The 27,893-nt window shown below is 41.4% G+C and overlaps 2 protein-coding genes across 2 annotated transcripts; one reads left to right on the top strand and one right to left on the bottom strand.

Annotated features, from left to right (window-relative positions):
* The first annotated feature begins 90 nt into the window (after positions 1-90).
* Positions 91-15,791, top strand: LOC308114817 (integrin alpha-6-like). The gene is made up of 26 exons (XM_080472010.1): positions 91-653; positions 5,570-5,697; positions 5,803-5,882; positions 6,476-6,737; positions 6,974-7,105; positions 7,217-7,430; positions 7,519-7,712; positions 7,822-7,916; positions 9,004-9,131; positions 9,220-9,309; positions 9,470-9,531; positions 9,624-9,793; positions 9,892-10,032; positions 10,147-10,262; positions 10,533-10,689; positions 10,956-11,039; positions 11,222-11,301; positions 12,285-12,362; positions 12,454-12,556; positions 12,660-12,830; positions 13,020-13,121; positions 13,229-13,339; positions 13,912-14,010; positions 14,148-14,273; positions 14,449-14,524; positions 15,098-15,791. Exons 1-25 carry the CDS (start codon positions 478-480, stop codon positions 14,515-14,517), a joined length of 3,168 nt encoding a protein of 1,055 aa, XP_080328136.1. The 5' UTR covers positions 91-477; the 3' UTR covers positions 14,518-14,524; positions 15,098-15,791.
* Positions 15,792-15,945: 154 nt separating this feature from the next.
* Positions 15,946-27,603, bottom strand: LOC308114807 (uncharacterized protein). The gene is made up of 20 exons (XM_080471998.1): positions 27,427-27,603; positions 26,924-27,035; positions 24,636-26,709; positions 23,849-23,981; positions 23,256-23,376; positions 22,843-22,947; positions 21,824-21,917; positions 21,559-21,714; positions 21,296-21,349; positions 20,751-20,851; positions 20,434-20,562; positions 20,226-20,310; positions 20,068-20,140; positions 18,923-19,053; positions 18,602-18,828; positions 18,417-18,482; positions 17,871-18,078; positions 17,543-17,641; positions 17,197-17,385; positions 15,946-16,613 (listed from the first exon to the last, which is right to left on the bottom strand). Exons 3-20 carry the CDS (start codon positions 26,442-26,444, stop codon positions 16,371-16,373), a joined length of 4,023 nt encoding a protein of 1,340 aa, XP_080328124.1. The 5' UTR covers positions 26,445-26,709; positions 26,924-27,035; positions 27,427-27,603; the 3' UTR covers positions 15,946-16,370.
* Between the last annotated feature and the right edge of the window lie 290 nt (positions 27,604-27,893).

Raw genomic sequence — 27,893 nt, 5'->3', positions numbered from 1 at the left:
CTTGCACACTGCACTCTTGTGTCAGTGGGTGTTCCTCCAGTATTTTCCCTCCCATGGATCTTAGAGGACGTTTTGTTTTTTCGCGTTACCATGGGAGTTTAGGAGTAGTTTATAACAGCGTTATAAGAGCCTATGGAGGCTTTTGATGCAGAAGCTGTCATGTGCCCCCTCTCAAACACAATTTCTGGATCAGTGACCCAAATGGATTACACCACTGACCTGCTGCGTGCTGTCCACAGACTAACAAGGCATTAATCGTTTCCGACTGAAATGTGTGTTGTGTGATCCGGAGTGCAGGCGTTGTGGTGTGTGAGGTGTGGTAGGACTGTGAGAGACAGGAGAGGCCGGTGGGAGGGGCAGCTGCCAGTGGTCGATCCACGTCCAACCAAGTCTCCACAAAGTTCCACTCACACAGTTGCACCCTCCTGCGCGCGGGACTCACCTTTCTCCCCAAGTTCACGGGAGCTTTACCTTTCCATGGAGCGCCGGATCACTTGTGGACTGTGGCTGGCCGCCTTTCTCTCGGGATGCGCGCGGCTGTCGGCTTTCAACCTGGACGCCGAGAATGTGCAGCGAAAAGACGGAGACCCGGGCAGCCTGTTCGGCTTCTCCCTCGCTATGCACCATCAGCTCCAACCGGTGGATAAAAGAATGTAAGAGTTTGGTTCTGAAAGGCAAATGATTTGCACTCCACTCTTTGAGAGTAGTTTGTAACGAAAATGTTACAACTTGGAAGACGATTTTACGTTCATTTTGGGCTGTTAGTGCTGGAAAGGTGGAGCAAAATAAACCCTTTGGAGCGCCAGTCGTCATTAAACCGCTAACTAATTATGTGAGCTCAGGTAGTTTCCATCGAGTTCATCTGCCGGCCTTTCTGTTAATCTTTCTCCACAGGTAACTTATTTGTGCGTTTTTACGCACGCGTCACACTGCTGCTCTGGGTTTCTAGTTCGAAATGTTTTACTTACTTTAGGTAAGACTGAGACCCGCTTTGGCGATTAGAACCAAAACACCCCACTGAATCACAGTTGGCATGTTTATGGGCATTGTTTCAAAGGGATTTGTCACTCTGCATAAAGGCCAGCTGCCATCCAGTGGTCACTGATTTGAAAAGGCTGATTAGAGCTACATCAGAGCAAATGTCAGGTCAGATTCTTTCATTCAGTGAGCTGTTCTCAGTTAATTTTCTTTATTTATTTTTTTAGAAAAACTTACATATTAACATCTTTACCAAAGTTTGTAACTAAGTAACTTCAATTATTTGTGTGTGGCAATAACCCTAGACGGGAAAATATTTTAAAAAGCGTTTGATTTGTTACTACTAAGTGTTTTACTTCAGCATTTCCCACAGTTTGACAGACTATACAAATGATCCCTCGAACATATGTGGACATTGTAACAACCATTCTAGAGAGGTTGAATAATAACTTATTCGAGGATTCAAGGATTCCATCTTGTTCATGCAATACATGTGACTTGCTTGGTTTTCATTTTTAAAGGTGAAGGCCTCATTTTTCCAGTGTGTGTAGGTTTGGCTTGTTGGCGCACCTTCAGCCATCATTGCTGTGTTGAAAGATTAAAGTTTGAATTATCACTATCAAACAAAACACAAAAATACAACAATGATTGCAAAGCAAAAACAATAGCTCATTGAAACCATGTAATATATTTGCCCCTCCATGCTCCTGATATTTGATATGTCTAAAGGGCTTCCAGTAATTGGCTCTTTTAACAAACAGTGATACATTTTCAGGACTTACTATCATGTGCAAATTTGTTCTCAAAGTGTTATTTTTTATTTGTGCACCTGAGGGTCACACAAGGTACCTTGGCCTACCAAAGACTCTTTAAAATTAAGTTATTGAGGATCTGCATGTCTTTAACTTTTAGATAAATGTTTAATGGGGTTGTTACACATATTGACACACTTCTGCTACTGCCCCCCATTGACACAGTATGTTCCAGTTTCGGGCTGTGTCTAAATGTAAGACACGTGGTGATCAGCACGAGACCAACACTCCCACTGTCCCTCTGCTGCGGGTTAAGTAAAGTTAAATACAAGAAAACTGAAAAACAGCTGTAAGAATCCAGTTGTATGTGGTGGTGTCAGCAGCAGTGAGGGTTGGTAAGCAAAGGCGCTAGAGATTTAATGCAAATAAAAAAAGCCTATATATTATTGTATTCTGTTGTAGCTAGTTCTAGCCTTGTAGATAAAAGTTTGTTATTCTCCTGATTCATGTGACACTAAAGTTTAGTTTTGGAGTGTCAGCCGCACAGAACAAGACTTTTGTATAACAAAGTTGTAGCAATGGAAAATTGTCAGGGGTATTTCCACTGATATCAATTATTTGATGACTTAAAGACAAACCTCAGAATGAATCAGCGGATTTACACCTCTCATTGTTGTGGAGGGGAGCTCCCTAATCACTTATCACAACACAATGATACTCTTCAAAGCTGAGTCGTTTGTCGAACAAGTCCTTTGTGATAATGTCAGCTGATTTTGAACCACCAGGAGCATGCTACTTTGTAATTAGAGTTTGGATGTGTGCATGCATGTCGGGACAGTAAGCCTTGTTTGTTTTGCAAGTGACGGCACTGTTAAAGAGGTGGAATGCTCTCTGGCTGTGGACGCTGTATTTGTGTGTGTGCACATGCCTTTGTGCTGCCTGTGGATGAATCTGTGTGTGTGTGTGTGTTTTAATGTTGCTGATGCATGCTGTGGCCGAGCACTGAGGCGTTGCCTTGTTGTCAGTCATTTGGAAGAGTGTCAGAGAGCTCAGTGAGCTGCTTGATACATTCCTAACCTGAGGCTAAAAAGAAGAGACAGACAGATGAGTCTTTCCTGTGTTCTCAACGATTTTATTATTCCGTAAGAGTTCACTATCGTCCATTGCAACAACTTGAGTGCCGAAGTAAATGTGAGCGTGTGCGTACTTGTGCCCCCCGTGTGTTCATGTCCTCACGGCTGGGTGTGCACTCTGAGTCACAGTCCTTTGGCAGCTATGCATGCCAGCTTTTGTTCAAGCTTTATGTACTCCGGTCTCTTGTGCCCTACGGGGATGAGTGTTACATGTACCTGCAGGATGGACATGTGCATGTGTGTACATATCTGTGGCCATGCGTTTGATGGTCTGCGTGTGTATAGCTTTCAGATACTTGAATGATTGTTCGGTGGATGTGTTTATATAATGAAATCAAGAGCAAAAGTGCAAAACGAGGGTGAAGGGAGACCTAATTAGGGAATTTTTAGAGCTTTGACTGAGTGTGAGAAATGTGTGGAATAAATCAAATTTGTGAAATTGGTGAAATGAATACATGTAGCAAGAAGAGAAGAGGATAAAGAGTCAGGCTGAGAGGGAGAGGCGAGAGCAACATCCTCGCAAGTTCACTAATAATGTCAATGTCACATTTAGTCTAAATTCCAGGAGTGATAAAGGAGACGTGATGTTTGTGGCCTTGTGTATGAGTGTGTATGAAGACTGTGAATCTGATGAAGCGCAACCACAAGAGTGAAATGTAGTTCCCCCTTTCTCCTTTCCGTCTTAGTTCTGGTTACACAACATCAAAGAGAAATGAAAAGGAGCTGGGAAAGAAACAAAATGGTGATGTCTGAAAGAATCTTGAGAGGACCATAAATCAGTTTTACATCTGGGCACCAAATACAAGCATTCGGTCAGGTCCAGAAGGCTTGAACGTAGAGGGAAGCTGTGCAACATGTCATGAACCTCTAGATCTGTAACTCGTTTGAAAACTGACGCCTCTATTTGATGGAGAACCAGTTTCTGTATCTCAGCAACAGGCTGTGACCTTGCTGGCGGCAGGCTTGCTGCTGTAAAGAAAAAAAGGATGTCTCTCCTTTGGCCAATTAATTAAAAAAAAAAACAGTTAGGGATGTATATAAAGAAAACTTTTAAAGCTTATATGACATACGTACTACTCAGAATATCAAAATACTGTCAAACGGGATTTTATGATTAAACACACTTGTGCTTGTGGGAGCTGTTTCATGTTACCAATCTTTCATCCCAGCAGTCATGCATATGTATAGACTCTTTTTTAACGACAGCTAAATGCATGAAAAGTTTTTTACATAGCTGACATATTTCAGCTGCGTCTGTAGCCTTCCCCAGAGTGTCAAGTCTTGCAGTCATGTTATATGCACACATTTGATCAAATAATGACTGACATATCAAATCACTGCTTCCTTCAACATACTTGACCAGAGACAAAGCTTACGGGAGTTTTTGTCTACATTTCCTCCTGACTTGCTCAGTCAAACAGAATAATATCACTGGCGATGTGTCCCACCTGGGATCCGCTGTACGTCATAAATCCTTGACTCATTCAAATCAGACTCCTTTTTGACAGTGTGAAAGAAAATACATTGCTCACTATTTTGAACAATAGTGCACATGCAGGATGAGGTAACGCCATACTCTGCAAAATCAAATGTCAAATGTAGATTACTAACCTTATGATAAAATAATAGAATGGATCGGACACTCAATGGGTGGATTATGGTGTAAAAAGCAGTGTTGTGGTTGAAACAAGGCCAAACCAACTCAGCAGTTCAGATGAAATCGAGTGTAGACCTACTGCCTGTCAAGCAGGACTTTTCTATCTCACTATTTCTTTTTTAAGCTATACATGTAAACTGTTGTGTGGAATAAATGTAATTGTCATCAGTTCAACCCCAGCACGCCCGCTCAAGTCAAAATGATTTATAGGGCCTCAGAAATATAATTTGACATTTTCACAAGTACGCAGTGGTGACTAGGGAGTTTACACTGCAAATATGTTGATCGTATTAGGCCTCAGCTCAATACCCTGCTATATAGCTCAGCAGGTTTCCTCCCAGATGGTGTCCGCATCTAAGAATGCTTTGTATTCCAACTAAAAATGGCTTTGCTTCATCTTCTCTGGTGGAGACAGTGCACCATGCAACTTTAGCTCTAAAGGTCATCAGGCAGGCAAAGCCTGTCAGAGAAATATCCTGCGAGATCACTGTAAACGCAGTGTGTGACATCACTGACTTGTTTGATTTATTCTGTGGGGAACCCTGGGAACCGTGTCCCCATCGTCAGGGCTCGGGTGTGGCATTTGCACTTGGCTTACAAAGGCGTGTGTGTGTGTGTGTGTGTGTGTGTGTGTGTGTGTGTGTGTGTGTGTGTGTGTGTGTGTGTGTGTGTGTGTGTGTGTGTGTGTGTGTGTGTGTGTGTGTGTGTGTGTGTGTGTGCGCAACCCACTGAAAGGGGTCTTTGACTCAGTTGGGATGAGAGGACATGGAACATCAGTATGGTGGCGGATGTGCATGTATGCTCATGAATATGCTCATGAATGTGTGTGTGTGTGTGTGTGTGTGTGTGTGTGTGTGTGTGTGTGTGTGTGTGTGTGTGTGTGTGTGTGTGTGTGTGTGTGTGTGTGACACCATAGACTGGAATGTGTAATATGTCAGATCTCATGCAAGTTATCGGATGTTTACAGACTATAACGCGATAAAAAAAAAAGAGCCTTTGATTTTGTTGCGTATTGTATTGAGCTGTGTTCTTTTGTGTGTCTGCTGCAGGCTGCTGGTTGGAGCTCCACAAGCAAAAGCCTTGAGTCGTCAAAAATCTCAAGTGACAGGAGGACTCTACAACTGTGATATGACCTCTTCGTCTCCTCTCTGTGCGAGAGTTATCTTTGATAATGAAGGTAAAATGTTTGTTCATACCTTTGGATCTCTATGGTGCTATATCGTTATGAGCATTTAAAAAAAATTACATTTAAGTCTATTTCTTTCTGTTGCTCCATATGTAGAGGACTTGCAAACAGAAAGTAAACAAAACCAATGGATGGGAGTGACAGTGAGCAGTCAGGGGCCAGGTGGCAAAATTGTGGTAAGAACTTGGACTCTTTATTGCCAACATTATTAATCATTCTAACATGATAAGACAGGGAATCAGGGACAGACAAATAACTGCATGCAAAAGGATCAAAAACAACGGAATGAATGAGGATCATACCACAGACATGATAACACTAGGATAGGAAAAGCTGAGATAAAACACACGATTGACACCAACACAGAGCAGTTTTTATACACAGCAGAGGGTGAGAATTGTTGACGCATAGTAGGAAGCAATCAAGAAAAGGAGGGAGAGAGGACAGGGAAACACAAGACCTGAGAGGAGAGAACAGTTAGTAAACCTGACCACACACCAGCCATGACACAGAACAATGAACATGGAATAAATGGTCTGGGTCTACATGAGTAAATATGACCAGAATAACCCCAAAAAGACAAACAGACAGGAAGCAATCAAAACTGTTGTACTATACCTGACCAGAATGTGACTCCATGACAAAATTGCTTATGAAATTTCCTCTTTTATAAAAGCCACCAGAATGAGCTTGTTGTTATGCTTTGTTTTTTCCACTTATTCACCTTCTCGACATTTGTTGAACACAACTGCAAATTTCGGCTTTCAAGACCTGTGCCCATCGCTACCAACGCCGCAACAATGTGAACACATCCCTCGAGTCCCGTGACATCATCGGGCGTTGCTACACAATGAGTCAGGACTTAACAATAAACTTGGGCTTTGATGGAGATGGAGGCGAGTGGCAGTTTTGTGACAACCGACCCAGAGGCCATGAGCAGTTTGGTTCGTGCCAACAAGGCCTCTCTGCAACATTTGACAAAGACTACAACTACGTCATCTTCGGGGCTCCTGGAGCGTACAACTGGAAAGGTAATCAAACGTGTGCTTGGCTGAATGTAAGACTATTTAACAGCATAGATGCTTGATTTGAAATGCCGCATGAGCAGATTCTCTAGTTTTAGCGTAATCACTACACTCAAGATTCATGATGATGACTTTTTCTCTGTCGATAAGCAGACTGTTTTGTTGGGTTGACACCTATTTAGTACAGGCCAAACATATCTAATCTTACCTCATCAGGTGTCATTCTACTTCCTCTCTTACAGGAGTGGTACGAATGGAACAGAGGAACGACTCTTTCGTGGAACAGGGAAGGTTTGATGACGGCCCGTATGAGGCGGGAGATGAACGTGAAAAAAACCCTAATCTAGTCCCCGCTGCTCCCAACAGCTATATGGGTACAATATAAAATCTTCTCCATGACTGTCGTTGGGTCCACAACACTGCATCAAACAGTCTATCCGTATTCTGACTTCATAAGCAATCACTTCTGTGCATCTTTCCCTTAGGATTTTCTCTGGACTCAGGAAAAAGTTTGACCAAGAAGGGCCAGCTGACGGTGGTAGCGGGTGCTCCGCGAGCCAACCACAGTGGATCAGTTGTGCTGTTGAAGACAGGCGGGGAATTGAGCAAGATCTTGGTTGCAGAGTACACCCTTGACGGAGAGGGACTGGCCTCATCATTTGGCTACGATCTGACTGTGCTGGATCTGAACAAGGACGGGTGAGTGAAACCAAAAAAACACACACTATGCTGCAACCGTTGTAGTTGTGATTGTACATGTACTTCACGCTATGATTTTGTTTGTTAGCTGGCAGGACATAGTAGTGGGAGCCCCTCAGTACTTTGAGAAAGATAGCAAAATTGGAGGAGCTATATATATCTACGTCAATAAAGGTGGAATGTGGAACAAGGTCGTACCCACCAGAATAGATGGACCCGAGAACTCCATGTTTGGTCTGTGTGTCGAAAACCTGGGAGACATCAATCAGGATGGTTATCATGGTGAGGCATCAACATTGTGCATGCGAACGTGGGATTCTTCCTGGCTGGTTATTTGTAATAGTTTCCTTATGAACAAAATGCATTATCCAGTTACTGTTGTTGCTGGCAGATTTTGCTGTGGGAGCTCCGTATGACGACAACAACGCAGGGTCTGTTTTCATCTACCATGGATCAGACAAAGGAGTCTCTAAAAAGGCTGCACAGGTAATGAACCATTATGAACTGATTGCATATCCAACTTCACTTTCCACGTATAATTGTACTGTAAACACTTCGCTATAAAGTTAACAGTAACTTGCTATTAGCTGGATGCCAATAACTTATTGTGAAATTGTTAAATGCTGCTATTAATTAATTTAACACTGCTGTACCATCATTCCATGTGATATTAATCCACCTTACTTGGAATAAAATAACCAGGGTCTATTATCATATTTGGAAATACAATGACAGAGATTTGGACAGGCTTGTGCCAAGCTTAATGTATGTATGCCAATTTATTGCCCGTGCTGGGGTGATTTAAGTTTATTTCTGTTAACGCAATGTAATATATTCTGAAGAGGAAGAACATTTTAGCAAATTATCTGCATTTGTTTGCAGGGAAATACTCATTTGTGTTTGAATAATTATTCATAAACCCTGATGCTTTGGCCACTTAAGATAAATACTGAAAATTATTAGAAGATAATAAATGATGTCACAAACCTCAAATATTCTGTTAGATAAAAAGGTAACAACCTTAATGTAAGTTATCTTAAATAACATACACATTCCATAAATTAAGATCTTAGCTGTGTTTCTGTTTGGTCAATGTTATATTAAAGAAAATACAAAACAATGCAGAAAAAAACTACAAGTGACAATATCTGAGTTTGACTTCAAGAAATGGGAAAATATACTTATTTTCAAGTATATATATATACAGAGAGAGAGAGAGAGAGAGAGAGAGAGAGAGAGAGAGAGAGAGAGAGCACCTTTAGCGTTCCCATAATTATTTGTTATTTATAGTTGCCTGCGTCTCATAGTACATTATTTTACACATTACATTATAACACAATAAAAATTTGTGCGGTAACTTTATAAAGCCACACAGTTTGATAAATCTGTGTAAATATGTTTACATTTGTATGATTTGATTATCTAAAATTGAAAGTCAAAAAACTAATTGGATCCTTTCGCCGTTCAAAAGGCACGAAAACAGTTTCAATGAAGAAATGTTCTGGAATAATTATTTCAGTTTACTTTTGTGATGTCAACCTTTGTCATCAAAAGATGTTTTCTTCTTCATCAGGAGATCTCTGGCAAGCCGTTAAACGTGAGACACTTTGGTTACTCGCTAGCGGGCAACATGGACCTGGATAAAAACTCTTACCCGGACATGGCGGTCGGGTCCCTCTCAGATGCTGTCTTTGTTTATAGGTGAGTGCGCTTGTGTGCATGACAGCGTGCGGTAACACGAATCTTTCAGCATGATGTAGGGTTTGCCTACCGAGCTCTTTCTTTCCAGGTCACGTCCAGTTATTAACATTAAGAAGGAAATCAAGTTCACGCCAAATGAAATTGACTTTACCAAGAAGAACTGCGGCAACACCTTCTGGTATGTGTCTTGTTAAAGGTTTAGTACTACTACTGCTTGTGCCCAACTACTAAGTCGTTGGTGCTTATTTTATTTTTTTTTGCCAATAATTAATCTTTTGTGGAAAAATAATTGAAAATAAACAGACTTTCTTATTGTGAATAAACTACTGTGTCCGCAGCTTAGAGATTGAGGCGTGCTTCACCTACAGTGCCAACTCCAAGAGCTATGCACCAAGAATGAGTAAGCTGAAGCTCAATTTTCCTCCAGTTTGATCAGCAAAGCAAATTGTTTTTAGCTCTCTGATTCCAAACCACCTCTTCTGTCCCATCTAGCGGTGGCGTACTCTCTCGAAGCAGACGCTGAACAAGTAAAGAGAGGACTTAGTCCCAGAGCGACCTTCACTGACACCTCTGGGTCTAATCCGAGCTATAAATCTAAAGGGACCGTTGTCATTGACGGAAAAGGAAAAAAACAATGTGTTACACGACAGCTTACCATACAGGTAGCAAAAACACGCCAAAAAAAGCAAAACAAAATTGCGTTTCCCCCGTGATCAAAGTGCAGTTTGGGTTTGGAGTAAGGTCTGACGACATCTTGCAGGAAAACATTCGAGACAAACTCCACGGCATCCCCATCGATGTGTCTGTGGAGATCCAGGACTCTAAGCGTAAACGTAGACAGAGCTCAGGTTCACTGGGGCCGGTTCTGGATCCTAACAAGTCAGCTCCGACGCGATCACAGGTGCGTAAGTATGATAATCAATGTGTAACCTCAATGAAGTGTATTTCTCCTCGTGGAAGCATTTTTGCCTTTGTCTCTTGTTATTTGTTTGCATGTGTAAAAATAATTTTGTAGGTGGAGTTCCTGATGGAAGGTTGTGGCAGTGACAATCTTTGCCAGAGCAACTTGCAGATCAAATACCGCTTCGGCCACAAGACATCAGATGAAGAATCATTCACTCCTTTAGCGCTGTAAGAATATATTCACATATATGGTGTTTGATTTCATATATTTATGTATTCACTGAAAAAAACACTTTCAAGGCTGTTTTGGTCTATTTGATACAGAGTCAAGAAATGCCCTGCCAGTGCAGAATGAGTTTTCACACATTTTACAGCTATACAAGAAGAGAAAATTGGGAAATTTAAAACTATTTGATACTGATCAGGTTATATTTGTTTGTGAAGTATTATAGGAAAATGTTACCATCATACATTCTCACAATTTCTGTTTGTCTATAGTGAGAGCGGCGTTCCAGTGATTTCACTCAGCGACCAAAAAGAAATCACCCTGGAGGTCAAAGTGACGAACCTAAATGGAGATGATGCTCATGAGGCGTCAGTGGAGGCTTTCTTCCCTCGTTCTATGACTTACTCTACTTACCGCAGTGCACCTGGAGTGGGTTTCTTTTTCTGTTACCCACAAAACACACACACACACACACACACACACACACACACACACACACACACACACACACACACACACACACACACACACACACACACACACACACACACACACACACACACACACACACACACACACACACACACACACACACACACACACACACACACACACTCTTTCTGTACCTTTGAGTGATCTTACATTCATGTCCTGCAAATAGTTGTGGTTCTTACTGGGGCTTTCTTGTTTTATAGGCGTTGCCGGTAACCTGCATTGCCAATAGAAATGGATCTCTGGCTGATTGCGAACTTGGAAATCCCTTCAAGCGTGACGCAGAGGTGAGAGAAAAAAAAATCTCACTGTCATTGTTAAAACTGTGTGTTAAAAGAGAAGATTAATGGATGCAGTGAAGGAGGACCTGGAAATGGATGGTAGTAACTGTTGAGGAAATAAAATCCACCGCAGAAACTGCTGGATAGAAGAATGAAGAATTCATCGATATATGTTTTTGTGTTTATAGACAACCTTCTACATAATGTTGGATACATCTGGCATCTCTCCCAGCACTTCTGAATTGGAGATCAATCTTCAGCTTAACACGTGAGTATATATCAGCTTGTGATTCTGCAGCTCAAACTGAGTACACTACTTATTTTCCCAGACTGTAACGCAATACCTTCAGTATTTGTGATCATATCTGCAGCTATACACTTCATAGAGAAAGGCCTGCGTACACACACAGTATGTAGGGCACACAGATATTTGCCACGGTTTTGAACCAAGTGAATCTATGTCAGGTCACCACTGATTAATATCTCACATTATTATATGTGGTACCCATGATCAACTAACCTAATGATAGATAGTTATAAGCAAAAATCCAAAAGAAATCTAAAAGAAATCTAGCCCAAACATGCATACCAATGACATTTATATAAATATAAATCCAAATCCAAAAGCCAATCAGATGCTTCACAACGAGGTGGATGTGAATGACTGTGGCCACAAAGTGTGTGGAAAAAAAGAGAACATGGCTCAGTCACAGCCGCTGCAGAACAGGCTCAAGAGAATATGCACTGTTGTTTGGAAGAATTAATCTAAAAACACAAAGACATTAGCATAATATATTTGAGGTGTCATTGCAAATCATATCGTTGTCACAATACTCGACAAGATTATGGCATATGGTGTGTTCATGTGATATTGTGCCTCCGTGCTGATAAATTACATATGTCAAAAACATACGAAACGCTGCAAATTGCAAAACATTGTTTTGGGATATTTACCTGTATTTTGGACAAGTAATTATACTATTTTGTTTGTCTTCTTTAAAATGTTCAACTTCTGAGATATGTAAAGATATTTAATTAATCTATTACCTCTTGCACTAAAACAACGAAACACAGACATGGTAGTATTTTACTAGTCTGGCCCTCTGAAGATCAAACTGGACTAAAATGAGCTTTAACACAGTTCAGTTTCCACCATTTGAATATATTTTATAGGTAGACCTCTCAGCTTGTCTCCTACTATTCACATTTTGAGTGCCAAAGGTGATCTGTGCACAAACTTTGTCTCAACAGGACAAGCCACCAGCAGAAAATGCCTCCTGTTAAAGCAAAGGCAAAGGTGGCCATCATGCTGCAGCTCTCTGTATCAGGGTAAGAAAAATAAATATGATCTTCATGTGCAAGATAAACAGAGAAGAAGGCTCTGTTGCCTGCTACTAAATGTGCACGTCTGTCTCTCCAGACAAGCACAGCCTTCACAGGTCTACTTCACCGGGGACGTCAAAGGTGAGACGGCCATCAAAACCGAAGCCGACATTGGCAGCGCCGTCATGCACCAGTTCAGAGTGAGTACAGGGCGAGCACAAAATCGTTCAATAATTTACAAACCCCAAGACATTCGTAAGGTATCACATAGGTGGGGTAAATGAAATGTTAATATTTGAACAGATAATCAACCTCGGAAAGCGCCTGGCAGACTTTGGCACTCCCACCCTCAACATTGACTGGCCCAAGGAGACTGAGGATGGAAAATGGCTGCTCTACCTGATGAAGATCAGCTCCACGGGTGTCGAGCAGATGGATTGTACTCCTAAAGGGGAGATCAACCCTCTCAACAAAGTCAGTGAACACCTGACCTTATTGTTGTGATAGTTACGCAGGTGTAGTCTCTCACAAAATGTTTTCAAATACCAGACAGCGTGGTTGATAGAAGAAAAAGACCATTTAAAGTTAATTTATTAGATGTTTCACACAATAAAAGGTTAATAATTGTGACTAACGATTTTGCATTTTCTTGTTTACCTTTAGGAACCAGTTAACAGCAGATCGAGAAGAGCGGCGAGAAACAGACAGGAGGAGGAGGGAGGCACAGTTTCTCGCTATATGAAGGGCAAGGAGTCAAAAATTCTGGTAACACCACCCAGTCAAGCTCTCTTCTATCGTTTTTGACATACTCTCCCCCCACATCATCAACCAGCAGAAGGACATGAGTAATTCTGTGCTTCCCTTGTTGACAGTCCTGTGGCATTGGGGCAAAGTGTGTGAGAATAAAGTGCCCCCTGCGGGGCATGGACAGTAATGCAGTCATCACTCTTTACTCTCGCGTGTGGAACAGCACCTTCATAGAGGTAATAAAGTGTTTTTACTCAACTGTTGTGAAAGGATTTTATATGTATGGAAATGTCCGTATTGGCAGTTACAGTCAGCAGAATCAGAGGATGTTTTTGATAAAGATGAACAATTTAGGTAACAACTGTGAAGATGTAATGCAGAAGCAGAAAAAATACATAATGGCTATTTTAAGGGTTTGTTCTCCCATGAGCATGCATGGTTTTTCTCTGGGTATTCAGGTTTCCTCCCACAGTCCAAAAACATGCTTTTTAAGGTTGATCAGTGACTCTAAATTGTCCATAGGTTTAAACGTATTACTGTGTGATTGTTAGCGTCAGTTCGACGAGTGCTGGACTGTCCTGGGTTTACTCTGCCTTTAGCCCCAGCACCAAGCAACTAAGTTGAATAAAGTAGTACTGAAGACGGACGGATAGTTGCTTATTTATTTCTGAATCTTCTGTTGACAGCAATATATTCAACGTTGAATCTTCCAATTGATTGATTAATTGCTATATTGTAGAAGGAAAATGTCTTCATCTTCTCCGTTAAACCCCAGCATGTTAACTTTGCTTCTTCGTTCTTCAAACAGGATTTTTCCAAGATACATCACACAGAGGTGATAGTGAAGGCAGCTATACATTTTGACAAGTCTGCAAAGAACATCGTGCTGCGTAATGACGAATCACAGGTAAACAATTATTTTACCTTTATATTTTATTATTTAAGGGCAAGTCAAGAAGAAACTATATGACCTGGGGCTCTGTTAAATATATAAAAAAAAAACACTTTCACTGACAAATCTTGATGTTCTGTCCCTGGATTCAGGTGAAACTGACAGTGTTTCCAGAGAGGCGCGAGGCGAGGTATGGAGGAGTGCCATGGTGGATCATTGTGCTGTCTGTCCTGTTCGGCCTGCTGTTGTTGGGCCTGTTGGCTTTCCTTCTGTGGAAGGTAGGACTGAAGGCTTTTAGCCACCTCGCCCTTCTAATAAAAAGTACTAATACTGTACATTTTCAGTGAAGCTCGTCATTTTGAACAAACCACCATTCCAGCCATACTTACAGAGGAGCAGTAGGTTCACGTGACGGTGTTTATGCACATTTTCTATTAATTTTCCTCTCCTCAGTGTGGAGTCTTTGGGAAAAAGAAAAAAGAGGACCCATCAGAAAAAGAGAAACTGACATCAAATGCATAAAAAGAGGGTAAAATTACGTTGTCGGCCATGACTGTGTGAAACCTCTTCTTGCTCCATTTTGCTACAAAAGCTGTGCTTTCTGGTATGAAGCAGGCACTGGGCGTTTCTCACACTGGGAAAAGAATGCTATTGAAAGAGCTGACTGATTATTTCTGCAGAGACCTAATGCTTATAAGATTTTCACACATGAATATGTGCGTATCACTATGGTTTACCTGCATGGCCAGGGGAGGTGACGGCTCATAAGGTATGACTGTTACCTGATGCTCTACAGAGGACCACTGGGGCTCTTCTACATCTCTAATTTTGACTTTTTCTTCTAACTCGGGTTTGTTTTTCTTGCTTTTGCACATGCAGCCACTTCATCTGAAGGCTCCTTTTCCACTTCATTTTAAAATGGGACATTCAAACATGTTTCTTCTCCATATAAAGAACTACAGAAGGCTTATCTGCGTACCTGACAAAAAAAAAAACAACTAAAAAACTGATGACAACTACCTCATCAGCCTGCTTTGCTTTTCCTGAAACAGCCTTTCTTCCAACAAAATATTAAATGTACCGCTCCTATTCTTCTTTGCAGTGTGGCTTTTTTAAGCGTGCCAAATATGAAGAAAAGGTTCCCAGTTACAACGCAGTTCGGATCAGACGGGAGGAGAGGGCGATAAACCCTGGAAACAGTAACTGGAAGAGCGTAGAAAAGAAGCCCTGGATGACAACGTGGCACGACAATGAACACTATTCTACACGTCCCATAAAATCGGAGTCCACATGAATTCACCGTCACGTACTGACAAACTTCCGTTTCACTAACTTCTGCTGCCCCCCCCCCTTTTTGCACAGTGAGAACTGAGAATAAAAAAAAAATACAAAGATTTGATTGTATTAAACTTTTGTAGGACAATTTCCGGAATCAACTTTCTGCTTCAGGGGCTGGTTATTTTTCATTTTATTTTGTCGCTTGAACAAAGTCTGTATGAATCACATGGAGGACAGTCGACGTGTGTGAGAATCATGCACAGCTTCTGTCTGTCAGAAAGTTTCAGCTTGTTTTGTATATTCAGTGTTGTTTGTGGGAGGTATGGAAAAGAATTCAATGTTTTGTACATTTTCTTTTTTTAAATGTTTCACTGAATTTTTTTTTTGTATTTATTCTTGCAAGGAGTACTTTGTTACGTGCTCTACAGGCCAAAGACTCAATGTATAAATAGGTGGTGATGTCTTAACTAAAGTGTGCAAATGTTCCCCCATTTAGAAGTAAAAAAAGATCAATTTCAGTGGTGTATCTGCTTGAAAAGTTGATGCATTTTTCCACCACACTCAAGTTGCCTCTGATTGTACAGATACTGTAAAGTATGCACAGTTGTTCATCATTGGGGTTGTAAATACACCAACAAGCCTCTTCAATATGAGAGTGTAAGAGAACAAAGTGCCTCTTAAATACATTTTATAAATCCGGTCATTGCTGTGTCTTGTGTATCATTACAAGGGATGGAAAACAAACAGCATAATGTTTAAAGCAATATTTATTAAGACATAAAAAAGCATTTACAGCAAATACCCAAGGGCCTAAAATCAGCTCATTGTTAATAAAACCATTTAAAAGATAATTTAATAAGGTTTAAAAAAAAAAGAAGTTGGAGCTGTTTTTCCACCACATAGCTTATAACTGAAGGACACAAAAGAAAATTGCTGCGAGTTTAATTTTTGGTGCCAGAGCCAACCTTTGATGGTATGAACAGTGGAGAATGAGCGCAGCGCATCAGGTCATTTCTATCAGCGAATGACGGGAAAGTCTGTCGGTGTGGAAACATTTCCCCCGCTGGTGGTGCATCTCTTCACGTCTGGCCGTCCCTTTATAAGAGCGACTCCGTTCTCACAGTTTTCCCGCCGCTGCTGATGTCTTTCATAGACTTTCCTTCCCTCAGGATCCCCACCTTGTCTTTGGTTTTACCATCTTTTTCCAAAACCGCATTCACTTCCTCCTTTTCCTCTCTCAGGTGCTTTTCTTCCTTCCTCTGTTCCTTTTCCTCCCTTTTCATCTCCTTCAGTTGCTTCTTCATGGCGGAGCGATCGCTTTGACTCCACACACCCAGCGCCTGTCAACAGAGATGGGACAGTTGTCAAGATGTACACATTCATGGCAGATACTGCAAAGGAAATGGCACATTGTGCGACTTAAGCAGATATAAATGTAACTGCATAAGGTCTGTCTGAATAACTAATTAAGGGGCTTTAAACTCAGGGGTCACGTAATGCTCCCTTTGATCTCAATTGGGCCAAACCAGTTAAAAAGGTAGAAAAATGGCTGATAAATAAAAGCAAGTCCATAATTTCCATTCGTTTTAGTGCAAAGACGTACAACGTAAATGTATTTTTTTCCTCACAAACACTGTGAACAACCTGAAGCTCAGTGTGGACATTTCAGGAATGATCCTTCATTAAAAAAAATAATTGCAAGTGAAGATTTCTATTGTAATTTTTAGACCTTACAGTGTTGGACTAGTCCCTTCAGGCCCACAAGCTGCAAGTTGGACAGACCTGAACCAATTATAGTCCTTGTGTAGTGAAAAATATAAAAACAATGAGCCAGTTCTTGCATCGCTGTCCAGCATTGTTACTGTATTGTGACAAAAATGTGTCCTTTTGCTTCAGTATCACACTTCATTCATCTCTGTTCACCTTGAGTTTCTCACTGTCCATGCTGAGCAGCTGCGTCCCATCAACTCCTCTGGCAGCAAACTGGGATGTGTATTGATCCATGTTCATAGCGATCAACCACAGACAGACCTGCTGGTTGGTCCACTCCAAAATGGGCCGAGTTTGCCATTGATTGTTGTTATTGTTGGGAACTGGGTCATCGTCCAAAGTCTGACAGAGCAGAAGAGCAAGTAACCGAAGGGGAGTACAGAAATGAGATCAAGCTGTGACTAAAGAGTGGGCTTGGGAGAATTAACTCGAGTAAAATTGTTCTTTCAGAAACTGAGAAAAGGTTGAGAAGAGGAAGGAAAGAGAAGGATAGACTCACCTCAGTTGAGGAAAAGGTAAAGGTCTGAGAGTGTCCAGAGAGGTAGTGATCAGAGAGATGACCCACCATGCTGGAGCTTTCTGCTGGAGAGCCAATACTCTACAGAAGCGACACAAACAATCCTGGGATGCCGACATACTTTACAACTGTTGCATGCTCACCCGAGGATAACCCCCCCCCCCAAAAAAAAAAAACCCCATATATATATTTCTATCAGATCTTGATATTAGAAAGTAAAAAAGGATGGTGACATAGTGAGGTATTTTCTTTAACTTTAGATACATGCAGGCTGGTGTGCAGTCCGATGCATGGACTCATCTTTTCTTACCTGATCTCTTCTGCCTGAGGTGGTCAGATATGGCAAACTGCTGCTGGACACAGATCGAAGTCTCTCCCTGGTGCACTCCACTTCCTCTTGCTTTTCCCTTCCTCGATCTCCGAACCAGGGAAAGGGCAGACAAGATGGCATCGAAGTGACGGAGCTTGTTGGAGAAATTCCAGCAGGTTCGTCTACCAGGTCACCCATTGACCCGCCACTGAATGACAAGAAAGTGCATGTTCATGGAAATGCATACGGTTGAGCAAACTGTAAAGATTCTGGCAAGGAACCAGCGAGTGCAGCTGCTTTACGCCATTATATTTAAGTAATGTAAAATTGCTGAAAAAGTGAGCCATACTCAATTTACAAATCAAATGCATCAAAATATTAGAAGTTTTTTTTTTACTGTATATCATATATAAACTAACTTTAGTGTAGAATTACTGCTTTTGCAGATTTTTTTTGTTTTTACAACCAGTCAGCTGTGAACTTCTAAATGGCTTTCACTGCAAGCCAGTCAAGCTACAGTTCATTAGTGTAGGAGTATCATAGCACCTGCTGCTTATTGACTTTATATTGTGTTTGTCGCTTCTTCTTTTGATGAGAGACTTGCGAAGGCCACTAAAGAAAAGAAAACAATTCAAATTGCAGTCATTATAACATTCGAAAATAATAAGAAATGATCTGTTGTGGCTGAAAGGTAACCTGTAATACAATAGAAAGGGGAAAAAAACCCACACCTGAAGTGAGGGAACTTCCTTTTGGATCTCCTGGATGCCGAGGATTCGCACGGTGAGGGATTGAGCGTGTCGGGGGTGTTGATCGGCGGGGTTAGAATGGAGCCTGTGGGAGGTTGAGGACTGAGGGTTGAGAAAGACGAGCAGCTGGAGAGGTCACTTCGACTGTTTTGTGCCACTGTGGGAAGACACAACGATTGGCTCTCCTGTGATGCCTGCACTACTTCTTCCTGCAGCAAAGAAAAAAACTGTACGTCAGAATAATGTAGGATTCACCCTTGTCGCGTTTTTTTTTTTTTTTTTTTCCCAAGCTCTGGGCCCTACCTCCTTTCTGAAGCTCTCTCGGAGTTTGTCTCGTGAGGGAGGGTGGCGCTTGGATTTCTGGGCTAACTGGGCTCTGGCTATGTGAGCGCTGGAGTCTAGACGTCCTGTGTCAGGAACCGGAATATACCAGTCTGGATACGAGACATGGGCAAAGTCACTTTAGTGCAGTTATATTTAATAATAAAAAAATATATATTAAAATTATCAGCTGGTATATATTTAGGCCCTTAACAATACATATCATGGGAGCTTATGCTCAGTTATTTCAATATTTGATTTTTTTTAAACATTAAATACAGTTTCCGAGATAAAAAGTTGTAAACATGGAGTCTCAGGAAGTCTTAAGAATAACTTATTCCTGAGGATTCCATGATCTAAACCAGGGGTTCCTCATCCACAACACCCACCGAGGTTTAACCAAACTATGTCCCCAGTCCACAAACCCTCACGTCACCATTACATGACCTCGAGCCAGGAAGAAAACTTTGGTCTAAATCTCTGAAATTTTTCCCATGACAGGACATTTCAATTGACAGCCGACAGGCTCCATAGGCAATAAAAAATATGATATGAAATATCAAAAGCATGCCTTTTTTGAAATTCAACCTAACTTTGTTTCTAAGTCTTGTTCAATTACTGTATGTTCAAAGACTTTGTGTGCCTTGAAACCACAAACACATGGGTACCTGAGCCATACACTCTTATGGGATCCATAGTGACTCACGGACTGGTCTCGTTTGGAGTACAAATTTACAAAATCTGTAGGGGACCCAAATTAAAATACATTTTGAAATGTTATTTTTAATTTTGAAATGTGCGCTTTCACCATGCAATTTGCAGTGCTTGTGACAATTCACTTCACATAAACGTGTTATAGTGAGCAGTAGCAAGTGTACTGGCATGCCTGTGTATTTTGGACCTGCATCAAGTCATCCAGATGAAAACACGAGAAAGATTAATTCAAAGTAAGCTTCATCGGCGTGTTGTGGTGACGTACCGAGCAACAAACATTTGAAACACAACCAGGAAAATAGTGGCAGTTATTTGTTGTGTGCTTCTTTCCCCCTTAAACCATCTTGTTGTCCCAAGAGTAACCAAAGTTTGTTTTTTGCTATTGAGCCAAATTAGTATTTCCAGAGTCCTACCTGTGACTGAAGAGTCCATGGTGTGGTTCGGTCCCTCTGGTACATGTGCCTCTTTCCTCTCTAGCTGTGCCATCTATGATAAACAGTGAAGAACGCTGACTACAGAGAAATGCCTGTTTAATTCCAATCCACATTGAAATCAAAATTCTTTCTCTCACCTGGTTTTGCAGCCTTTTGACATTTTCTCTGTGCTGCTTTTCTCTCTCCTCCATTTCTGCTTCCCTTTTCTCCCAGTCTTCCTCTCTGAAAGCACACGACATGAAAAGCTGAGCTCCACATGTGTGTCATCAAAGACTCTTTCCCAAATAATCCAAGTAATTTATGAGTAATCCTCCACACGGGGAGATGAATAGAGGTCATAAATACCTGCTCTGGTATTCTCTGACCAGTCTCTTGGCCTTGCTGTATTTAATCTCCAGGCTTTCTGATTGGCTCTGGGCATCAGCCAGCCGTTGGCTCACAACCCTGCATAGTGTCTGGGCCTCTTGCCAGTACCTGAAAAACAAAGCAAGTTTCATTTCCACCTTCTCAGAAAACATGATCATCTTCATTACATTTAATGACACAATCATCTTCTGCAGCCATTCGGCTCCAACCATCCTTCCATAGACTTCTTCGCGACATACACGTGGTGTAAAACAGGGCCGCGAATGAAGAAATGCATTACGTCTCCAACACCATACTTGTCTAGTTTTTCTGCTTTCTCCTCTCCATCTTTCACTCTTTGCTCCAGTTCAACGCTCCGACTGTCCCAGCAAGCGTGCCGCTCTTCCCATGCTTTAATCTAGGACACACACAGCAAATGATTGGGCCTGATACAAGGGAAACCAAAAGCTCCAAGAACAGGGATTCAAGCTGCTGTGTCAATCACGGTAAATATATATACACATCTTTCTTTTTTGAAAAAGTCCTCCAGCGTCCAAAGATCTGATACACTTAATGAAGGATTTACAGATTTCCCACAGTTGGGTGAAAGAAAGACAGATTTTCTTCTGAAGGGTTTTGGCCAACCCCGTTTTGTCACAGTGGTGATTACTTCAAGGCAAAAAAGAAAACGAGGAGTCGTGTTGGAAGGAGGCCCGTGTTCTAATAACCACACTAAGCCATCTCATACGCAGTTAAATGGGTCAGAGTGTTTCCAAATTTGGACACAAAAGGTGGCGTATCAAACTGGGTACAATTATTGGTTTGTGCGTCTGAGATCTCAATCTTGAAATGAGTGACCTACCTTTTCTTTTGCAAGCCGAAGTTGAGCTGTTCTGCTGTGTAGTTTAGCCTGAAGCTGTGAAGAAAGCGTGGGTGGAAAACCAATATGTTATACAGAAATACACTTTGGATCGTTTAACAATTCAATAGACACTGTATTAGAGGTTTTTTTCTCGTTTATTTATATGAGTTCCTATTGTAAAAAACTATCATATCTATTGAATTGCTAAACGATCGACATTTTAAATAAGAATTTTTTTAAATTCAATTAATAAAATCAAGCACCTGCTGGTATTTCAGGCAGAGCTGGTAATTGTCCAGACTTGATAGCACAGACACATCTTCCACTTCATCACCCTCCTCTTCCTCTTCCTCCACAGAGTCCTTCTCTGATATGCTGCTGTCCAATTCCTCATCTCCACTGCTTCCTCCACCGCCTCTCTTCATATTTACAGACATGCCCCACCCCCCACAAAAAAAAAATAAATACAAATCATGAGAAACAATTTAAAAAAGGTTTCAAACAGCACATTTCTTTAAGAAAACACACCATTGTGGCTTTTGTTTTATCCATCTCCAGGCTTTCATTGATTAGTCGTGCAACCTCACTTTCTACTCCCTCCTTCTCCCGGCCAATCAAAAACCTGCATCGGAACAAAAAAAACAAATCAAGCAAAAAAAAAAATTAAAAATAGTCGCAGCTGCAAGCAATCATTGCAAATCTCATTGCAAAATATTTTAACAATTCAAAAAGTTATACTTGAGTGACAAATAACATGAACGATGGCATAATGTGATGAACTTATAGGTTCAATAATCAATACAACACACAAAACTATTGGAATAGCGGCTAAAAATGATTTTGATTAATTTTATTATTCACACTTGGATTTTTTTCTACTCTTTGGAATTCATTTGACAATTCAAAAGAAAAGCTACTGTGGGTCCTCCACAGTAGCTTTTCTCTTGATGGGCATCATGGGAAGCACAGAATTACTCATCTCCTTCTGCTGGTTGAAGGTGTGGGGGGAAATAGGTCAAGATGGGCATCATTGAGACGAGTTACAAAAGTCTAGGTGCTCATCTTGCTACAAGATCTAGAGATTGGTCCCAGAATGTACTATTTGAGCTGCTAGAGTATTGCCTTAAGTATCAAAAATATTTTTTCTTTCCCGTCTAAAGATGCTGACAGATAATTAAAAAACACTAGAGCCAGGTAACACTTAAGTATAAAATATGTGTTGATTGAGTAAAAAGTGAAAAGAATCGTGTACAGTTGCAAAAAAAATAAAAAATCTGCTGAAGAAAATCTATCACTTCACCGCTGTTTCATCTTTAAATAGCATCACTTCTGCAACAATCTGAAGCTTGGAAAACTCTCACTCTTCACTTGGATGTATTTTAAGGGGATACATCAAATACACGGCTAAAAATGAACTGTGAAGCAGTTTCTAAATAAAATAGAAGTTGAATCTACCGTTACTAAAAAGGGAAAAAGATAAGACAAATCAAACTGCAATGTCTGCAAAAAGAAAACGCCAACATTGCCCTGCTACACATTTCACTTACTTCACAAGGCCCGATGTATTCTTGAGGACTGTGGCCGCAAACAGCTGGGAGACTCCAACCAAGCTCACTCCATCCACCTCTACTATCTGGTCATTCACCTGAATCCTAAAACAGATCAAAAGACACAAGGCTGGCTCCGGTTAGGCTGCAATGAGGTTAAACCACGATTGGACTTTGTTTAAGTGTGCTATGTAATGTCTTTTTCTGATCATTTTGGGTTTTTTGCTGTTCAACGATCTCCTTTCTTCTCTACCCACCTCTGAATCTGGTCTTGCTGGAGGTTTCTTTCTCCTCCTCCTTTCTCGTGTGTTATTTTTTCCAAACTTTTAATTTGAATGTCATTCGATGGTTATACTGGATTACAACGCATCTCTTCGTCTTGCTTCTTACACTAGACCAATGTCAAAATTTACCTTCTGTCTTTCTGCGTTGCTCCTCCTTCAGTAATTGTCTTGACAAAGATTCCTAATTTCTCCAGACCCTGATCAGCCCCGACACCCATTCCTATGATGCTGATGCCCAGGCCATCTTCTCCTAGAGGGAGCCGGGGGGGGGGGGACAATGGGTGGTTAAGACATGACACACTGGGTGTCACACCAAGGAGTAATTTCTGTATTGAATTCCGGACATTCTAATATTTCTCACATTGTAAGATATTACTGTTAACACCTGGGGCTCCATAAATCCTCATCATCCAAACTCCTCAAGCTTGTTTGATGCTTTAAATTCAAAATATCTCATAAATCTTTATATACAGTCTGAAACGGTCATCATGGTTACACTCCACAAACGGCTTTGCACTAAAACTCATTTAAGGATTTTAATTCATCTCTAATAAGCTCAGAATCAATTCTACTCTGTAATATTGTATTTAAGAAGTTTTGCCATAAACTTAAAAAAAAAAAATTGATTCCTTCCGGAAAATTGATTAAAAACAATGCTTGCAAGTTATTACCTCGCAGGTTCTGAAAGGCATATCAAAACCAAAACAGACAAAAACACAAACCTTTTTCTATCTCCACTGGGAAAACATTCATCCTGTCCACTCTCTTCTCCAGCTCAAACTCCGCCGACGCAGAAACTGGATCGATATCCTCATTGCGTCTGTCGTAGTCGGCATTAGAATAAGTGCTGAACACCTGTAAAACCAGATTGAAAATACAGTAGAGGTCCCCACAAGTGCTTCAACTCAGATTTCACAGACATCTCTAACTTTCAGCCGACGGAAAAAAACTGTAAGTTGTCATGTCCATGTGTTCACCACGAGCAGACTAATGAAAACCATCTGCAGTTATTGACACAACAAGTCACTGTTTATGTAGAACGATCTGTGAGTAAGAGCACCAGTCAGAGTGAGACACTCAAAGTGAATAGATCAACAAGATTAACAACAATATTGCTTAGAAACCTTTACATACATATCTTACGTGTTAAAGTTTGATACACCAGAAGGACACTTTTTTTATGACTCGATCCACAATACTATCAAACACAGCCACCAGATTGGTTTTTTTCCCTGTGAATTTATGTGAAGGCAGCTCTGAGCCGGGCGATGACACAGCGAAGCGTGTGTGATCTTGCCCTTCCTCCTCCCCAAATGGATTAGAAACATGGCTTTGGGCTAATACTTATTTTACGTGCAGTGAAACGGCAGCCAGAAATTTTTTTTTACTAAAAGCTTCTATGAAGGCATGAATTTAAAGAAGTACAGTAAAAGAAAATAAAAAGAAAAGAGAAACGTAAATTAATAAAAAAAAAAAAAGTGCTCTAATTTTTGTCAAGGGTTTTCATACCTTGATCGGTGCAGAGGAGAACCTGACCTTCCTCTCTGCCGCCTTAGATGCATCTTCCTTCTCTTCATCAGTCAGTTCAGGCAAACCAGGAATTTCCTCATATTTCAATAAATGCTGGTCGTCTCTCCCCGGGGAGTTTTCACTGTCCTCTTTTGAGGATGCTGAGAACTTTGAACGGGACTGAATTTCCTGACAATACACAGAAGCTTCATCTTCTATCCCAGAGATTACTGCAGCTTCGGTTTCATCCTGTCCATCTCTACTTCCTTTACGTGCCATATGCTTAGCCTCCTCAGACACAGGCTCCTTCTGAAACTCAGATGCTTCACCATCTTGCTCACTTTTCTCTTCTTCACCAGCATTTCTCTTCTCTGGACTTGGACGTATCTCTTCATCTTTCCTTTTTTCTGCAATTTCCTGGTCCACAGCCTCCTCATGCATGATAACTCTATTTTCACTTACAACACTTTCTAGCACTCTTGAATCCGTCTCCCCAATTTCTCCTTCTGTTGACTTCTTCTCAGCCCGTGCAGGAAAATATCTGTTCTGCTCCACCCTTTCACCCTCCCGTTGTGGATTCACCTGCTGATACTTGTCTTTTATTTCTTCCCTGTCATTCGCAGTTACACTTTTCCACTGCGTGCCCTCTAAAAAATCCTTCTGGTATCCTCTGGAGGATTTCATTACACCGTCTTCTCCTGCTTTTAGCTCCATGGTGTTTCCCTCCGTATCCATGCTGAGCATCTCGAAAACTTCATCCACTAGGGAGCTCCCACAATCTTCTGCAACATTGTTCAAATAATTATCATTAAAAGCAAACTCGTTGTTCTCTCCTTTCCACTGCTTGTCTTCTTCAGTCTCATCACTTTCTGATGATTCGTTATTTATGTTGACCAGTTCGGCCCTCAATGTCTTCTCTGGGGTCATGCAAGGGTCACAAGTTGACCTCGTTTCCTCTGTTTGCGACACGTTAGATTGATTGTGTTTGTCAAAGCAGCAGGAAGATTCATTGGATGTCTCACTGAGGTCGTCCAATAAAAGAGATTTAAGGTGGCTGGTCAGTGAGGTCAGTGTGGGAGGCTTCTCAGAGGAAATATTTATGATATGGTTTATGGGTTTGTCTTCATGAAAGCCATCTTCCTCCTCCACCTCCTCCTCTATGTGCTTGCTATTGTCACTTGCATCACCCTCTTTTCCCACTTGGTTGACTTCTCCTTTCCAATCTGTCATCTTCCTGCTTGCTCTGCCAATCACAGGCTTTGAAACCTGTCCTGCCCCACCTCCAACCTCCATCATCTTGGTTTCAAATAACCTGCGGGTTACGGAGACTTTCTGAGCCAGAGCAGCTCTGTTAATGTCTGTGATTTCCTCTCCGTTGGACTGTTTCTTGAGGAGAGAGGATTCCAGGGTAGGAGTATTGGTGACAGAGCTGATGGTTGAATGTCTGGGTACAGAAAAAAGTGAAGGTTGGAGCTGAAAGGTGGAAATCTGGGGAGAAAGAAAAGCCAAGGAGCCAGAACACGAATCTTGTTTGGAGTGCTGGCTATCCATTTGAAGGAAAATATTATCTCTGATCTTTGTCCCTCTGGTGCTGTTGATCCTACCTCTGCTACCTCCGGTGTTAACAGTGCTGGTGTGAGACATCATCGGATCAGACATGCTGGATGGCAGCTTGTTTGGGTGTACAGAATTGGCCCCCGCCTGCAGACTAGCCCCCGCGTCAAATGAGCACTTGATGGCGTGGAAGTCTGATTTGTAAGTTATCCTGTGAGGGGAGGCACTTCGGCCTTTGCCGTCTGTCCGCATCATCTGGGAATGGAGCTCCTTCTTCTGAAGTGGAGAAGTTGAGGAGGAAGTGCTTCAAATTTACCAAAAGCACCTGGGTGAATTCGGAGCAGGTAGATATTTGAGGATGTGCTGGTATGGATGGTTGAAATAAGGCAAAAACTTCTTGATAATGAGCTGGTGTTTAGGGGTTTACTGCAGTTCTCTTGTGAGAGCAGGTATCAAAGGCTTGGTCTGGATACTTTGCTGTCATCAGGTAGTCTTAAAATCTTCTTCACCTCCAAATATCCTAAAAGTGAGGATATGAAAAAAAAAAAAAAAAAAAAAGTGAAACACAAAGCAGCAGCAGTTCAGGTGAAATCACACATTTTAAAAGTTTCCATTGGCTTCAAGTGAGCTTTCAATCTCGACAGCCAACTCTGCCAACAAACCATCAATTCAGATTAGAAACTTCAAAGCCCATGACAGAACCCAGAAAAACATTTTGGCAGCTCTCAACTCACCCTGAAAATGTTCGATACAAAGTACCGTCAGTGCATTCAGATCGAAGCCAACAGCGGTCTGTGCTGCTCAGCTTTTTCACACAGGTATCCACAATTAACCTGTTTGGCGATCCTGCTAGGGCGAGTTCATTAGCGTCGGAAAAAGCAGATATCATGCGTAACTGTTGAATATACACATATCATGGCAATCTGCAAAGCAGTGGGTAGAATATTTTTATATTTATATTTAGTCGCAGCAACTATCTTATGTAAAAAGAACTAGAAAAATGCGCTTTAAAAATGTTTTATTTATTTTTTGTTAAAGTTTGTATTTGGTAAATTTAACTACGCCACAACAATTTGGCTTGTTGTTGTTTTTTCCCCTCTTTGTACCCGTCATGAAGTGAACAGAGGCTATTTCCCGCACCTTTGCAGTGAGACTGCGGCCGCAAACTAAAACTACATGTAAACCTTAAAGGTCACGACAGAAGTTTACGACGACACGTGAAGGCAGCAGATCTCACCTCGCTGTCTGCAGTGCGCGCGCAGTTTAAAGGTCTTGCCCACACGAGCGGTCAGCAGCCCCTGATATCCAAACAGCACATTATCACTATTTTTCGTCCAATAACTGTGACAGTTTGGTTCCGGAGCCGCGGCGTTTGTTTGCTGTCCGGAGGATCTGACGGCTCCCTCACTGGGATAAATACAGACAGATGGCGACTCATGTCTCTAAATACTGTAAATGGATTATCCCCATGTAATCCTGTGTAAACTACTCCGGTAACTGTGAAACACTGACGGTGAGCGGGGACCAGCAAAGGGCCAAGATAACCTACATTTGCAGATCCAATAGTTACATCTGCGTCCTGTAATTCGTTTACAATCAGCAGGAAACGTTGACAACTTGGACTCTATTGCAGCCTGTTAACAGTCCAACGATGCCCCCCCCCCCGTATGGGAATAATGCCATTGCATATGCATAAAACGATAG

This window comes from Lipophrys pholis (assembly GCF_963383615.2).
Source record: "Lipophrys pholis genome assembly, chromosome: 1".
Lineage (NCBI taxonomy): Eukaryota > Metazoa > Chordata > Actinopteri > Blenniiformes > Blenniidae > Lipophrys > Lipophrys pholis.
The sequence above is the reverse complement of the archived record's forward strand: the minus strand, read 5'-3'. Positions and strand labels throughout refer to the sequence as shown.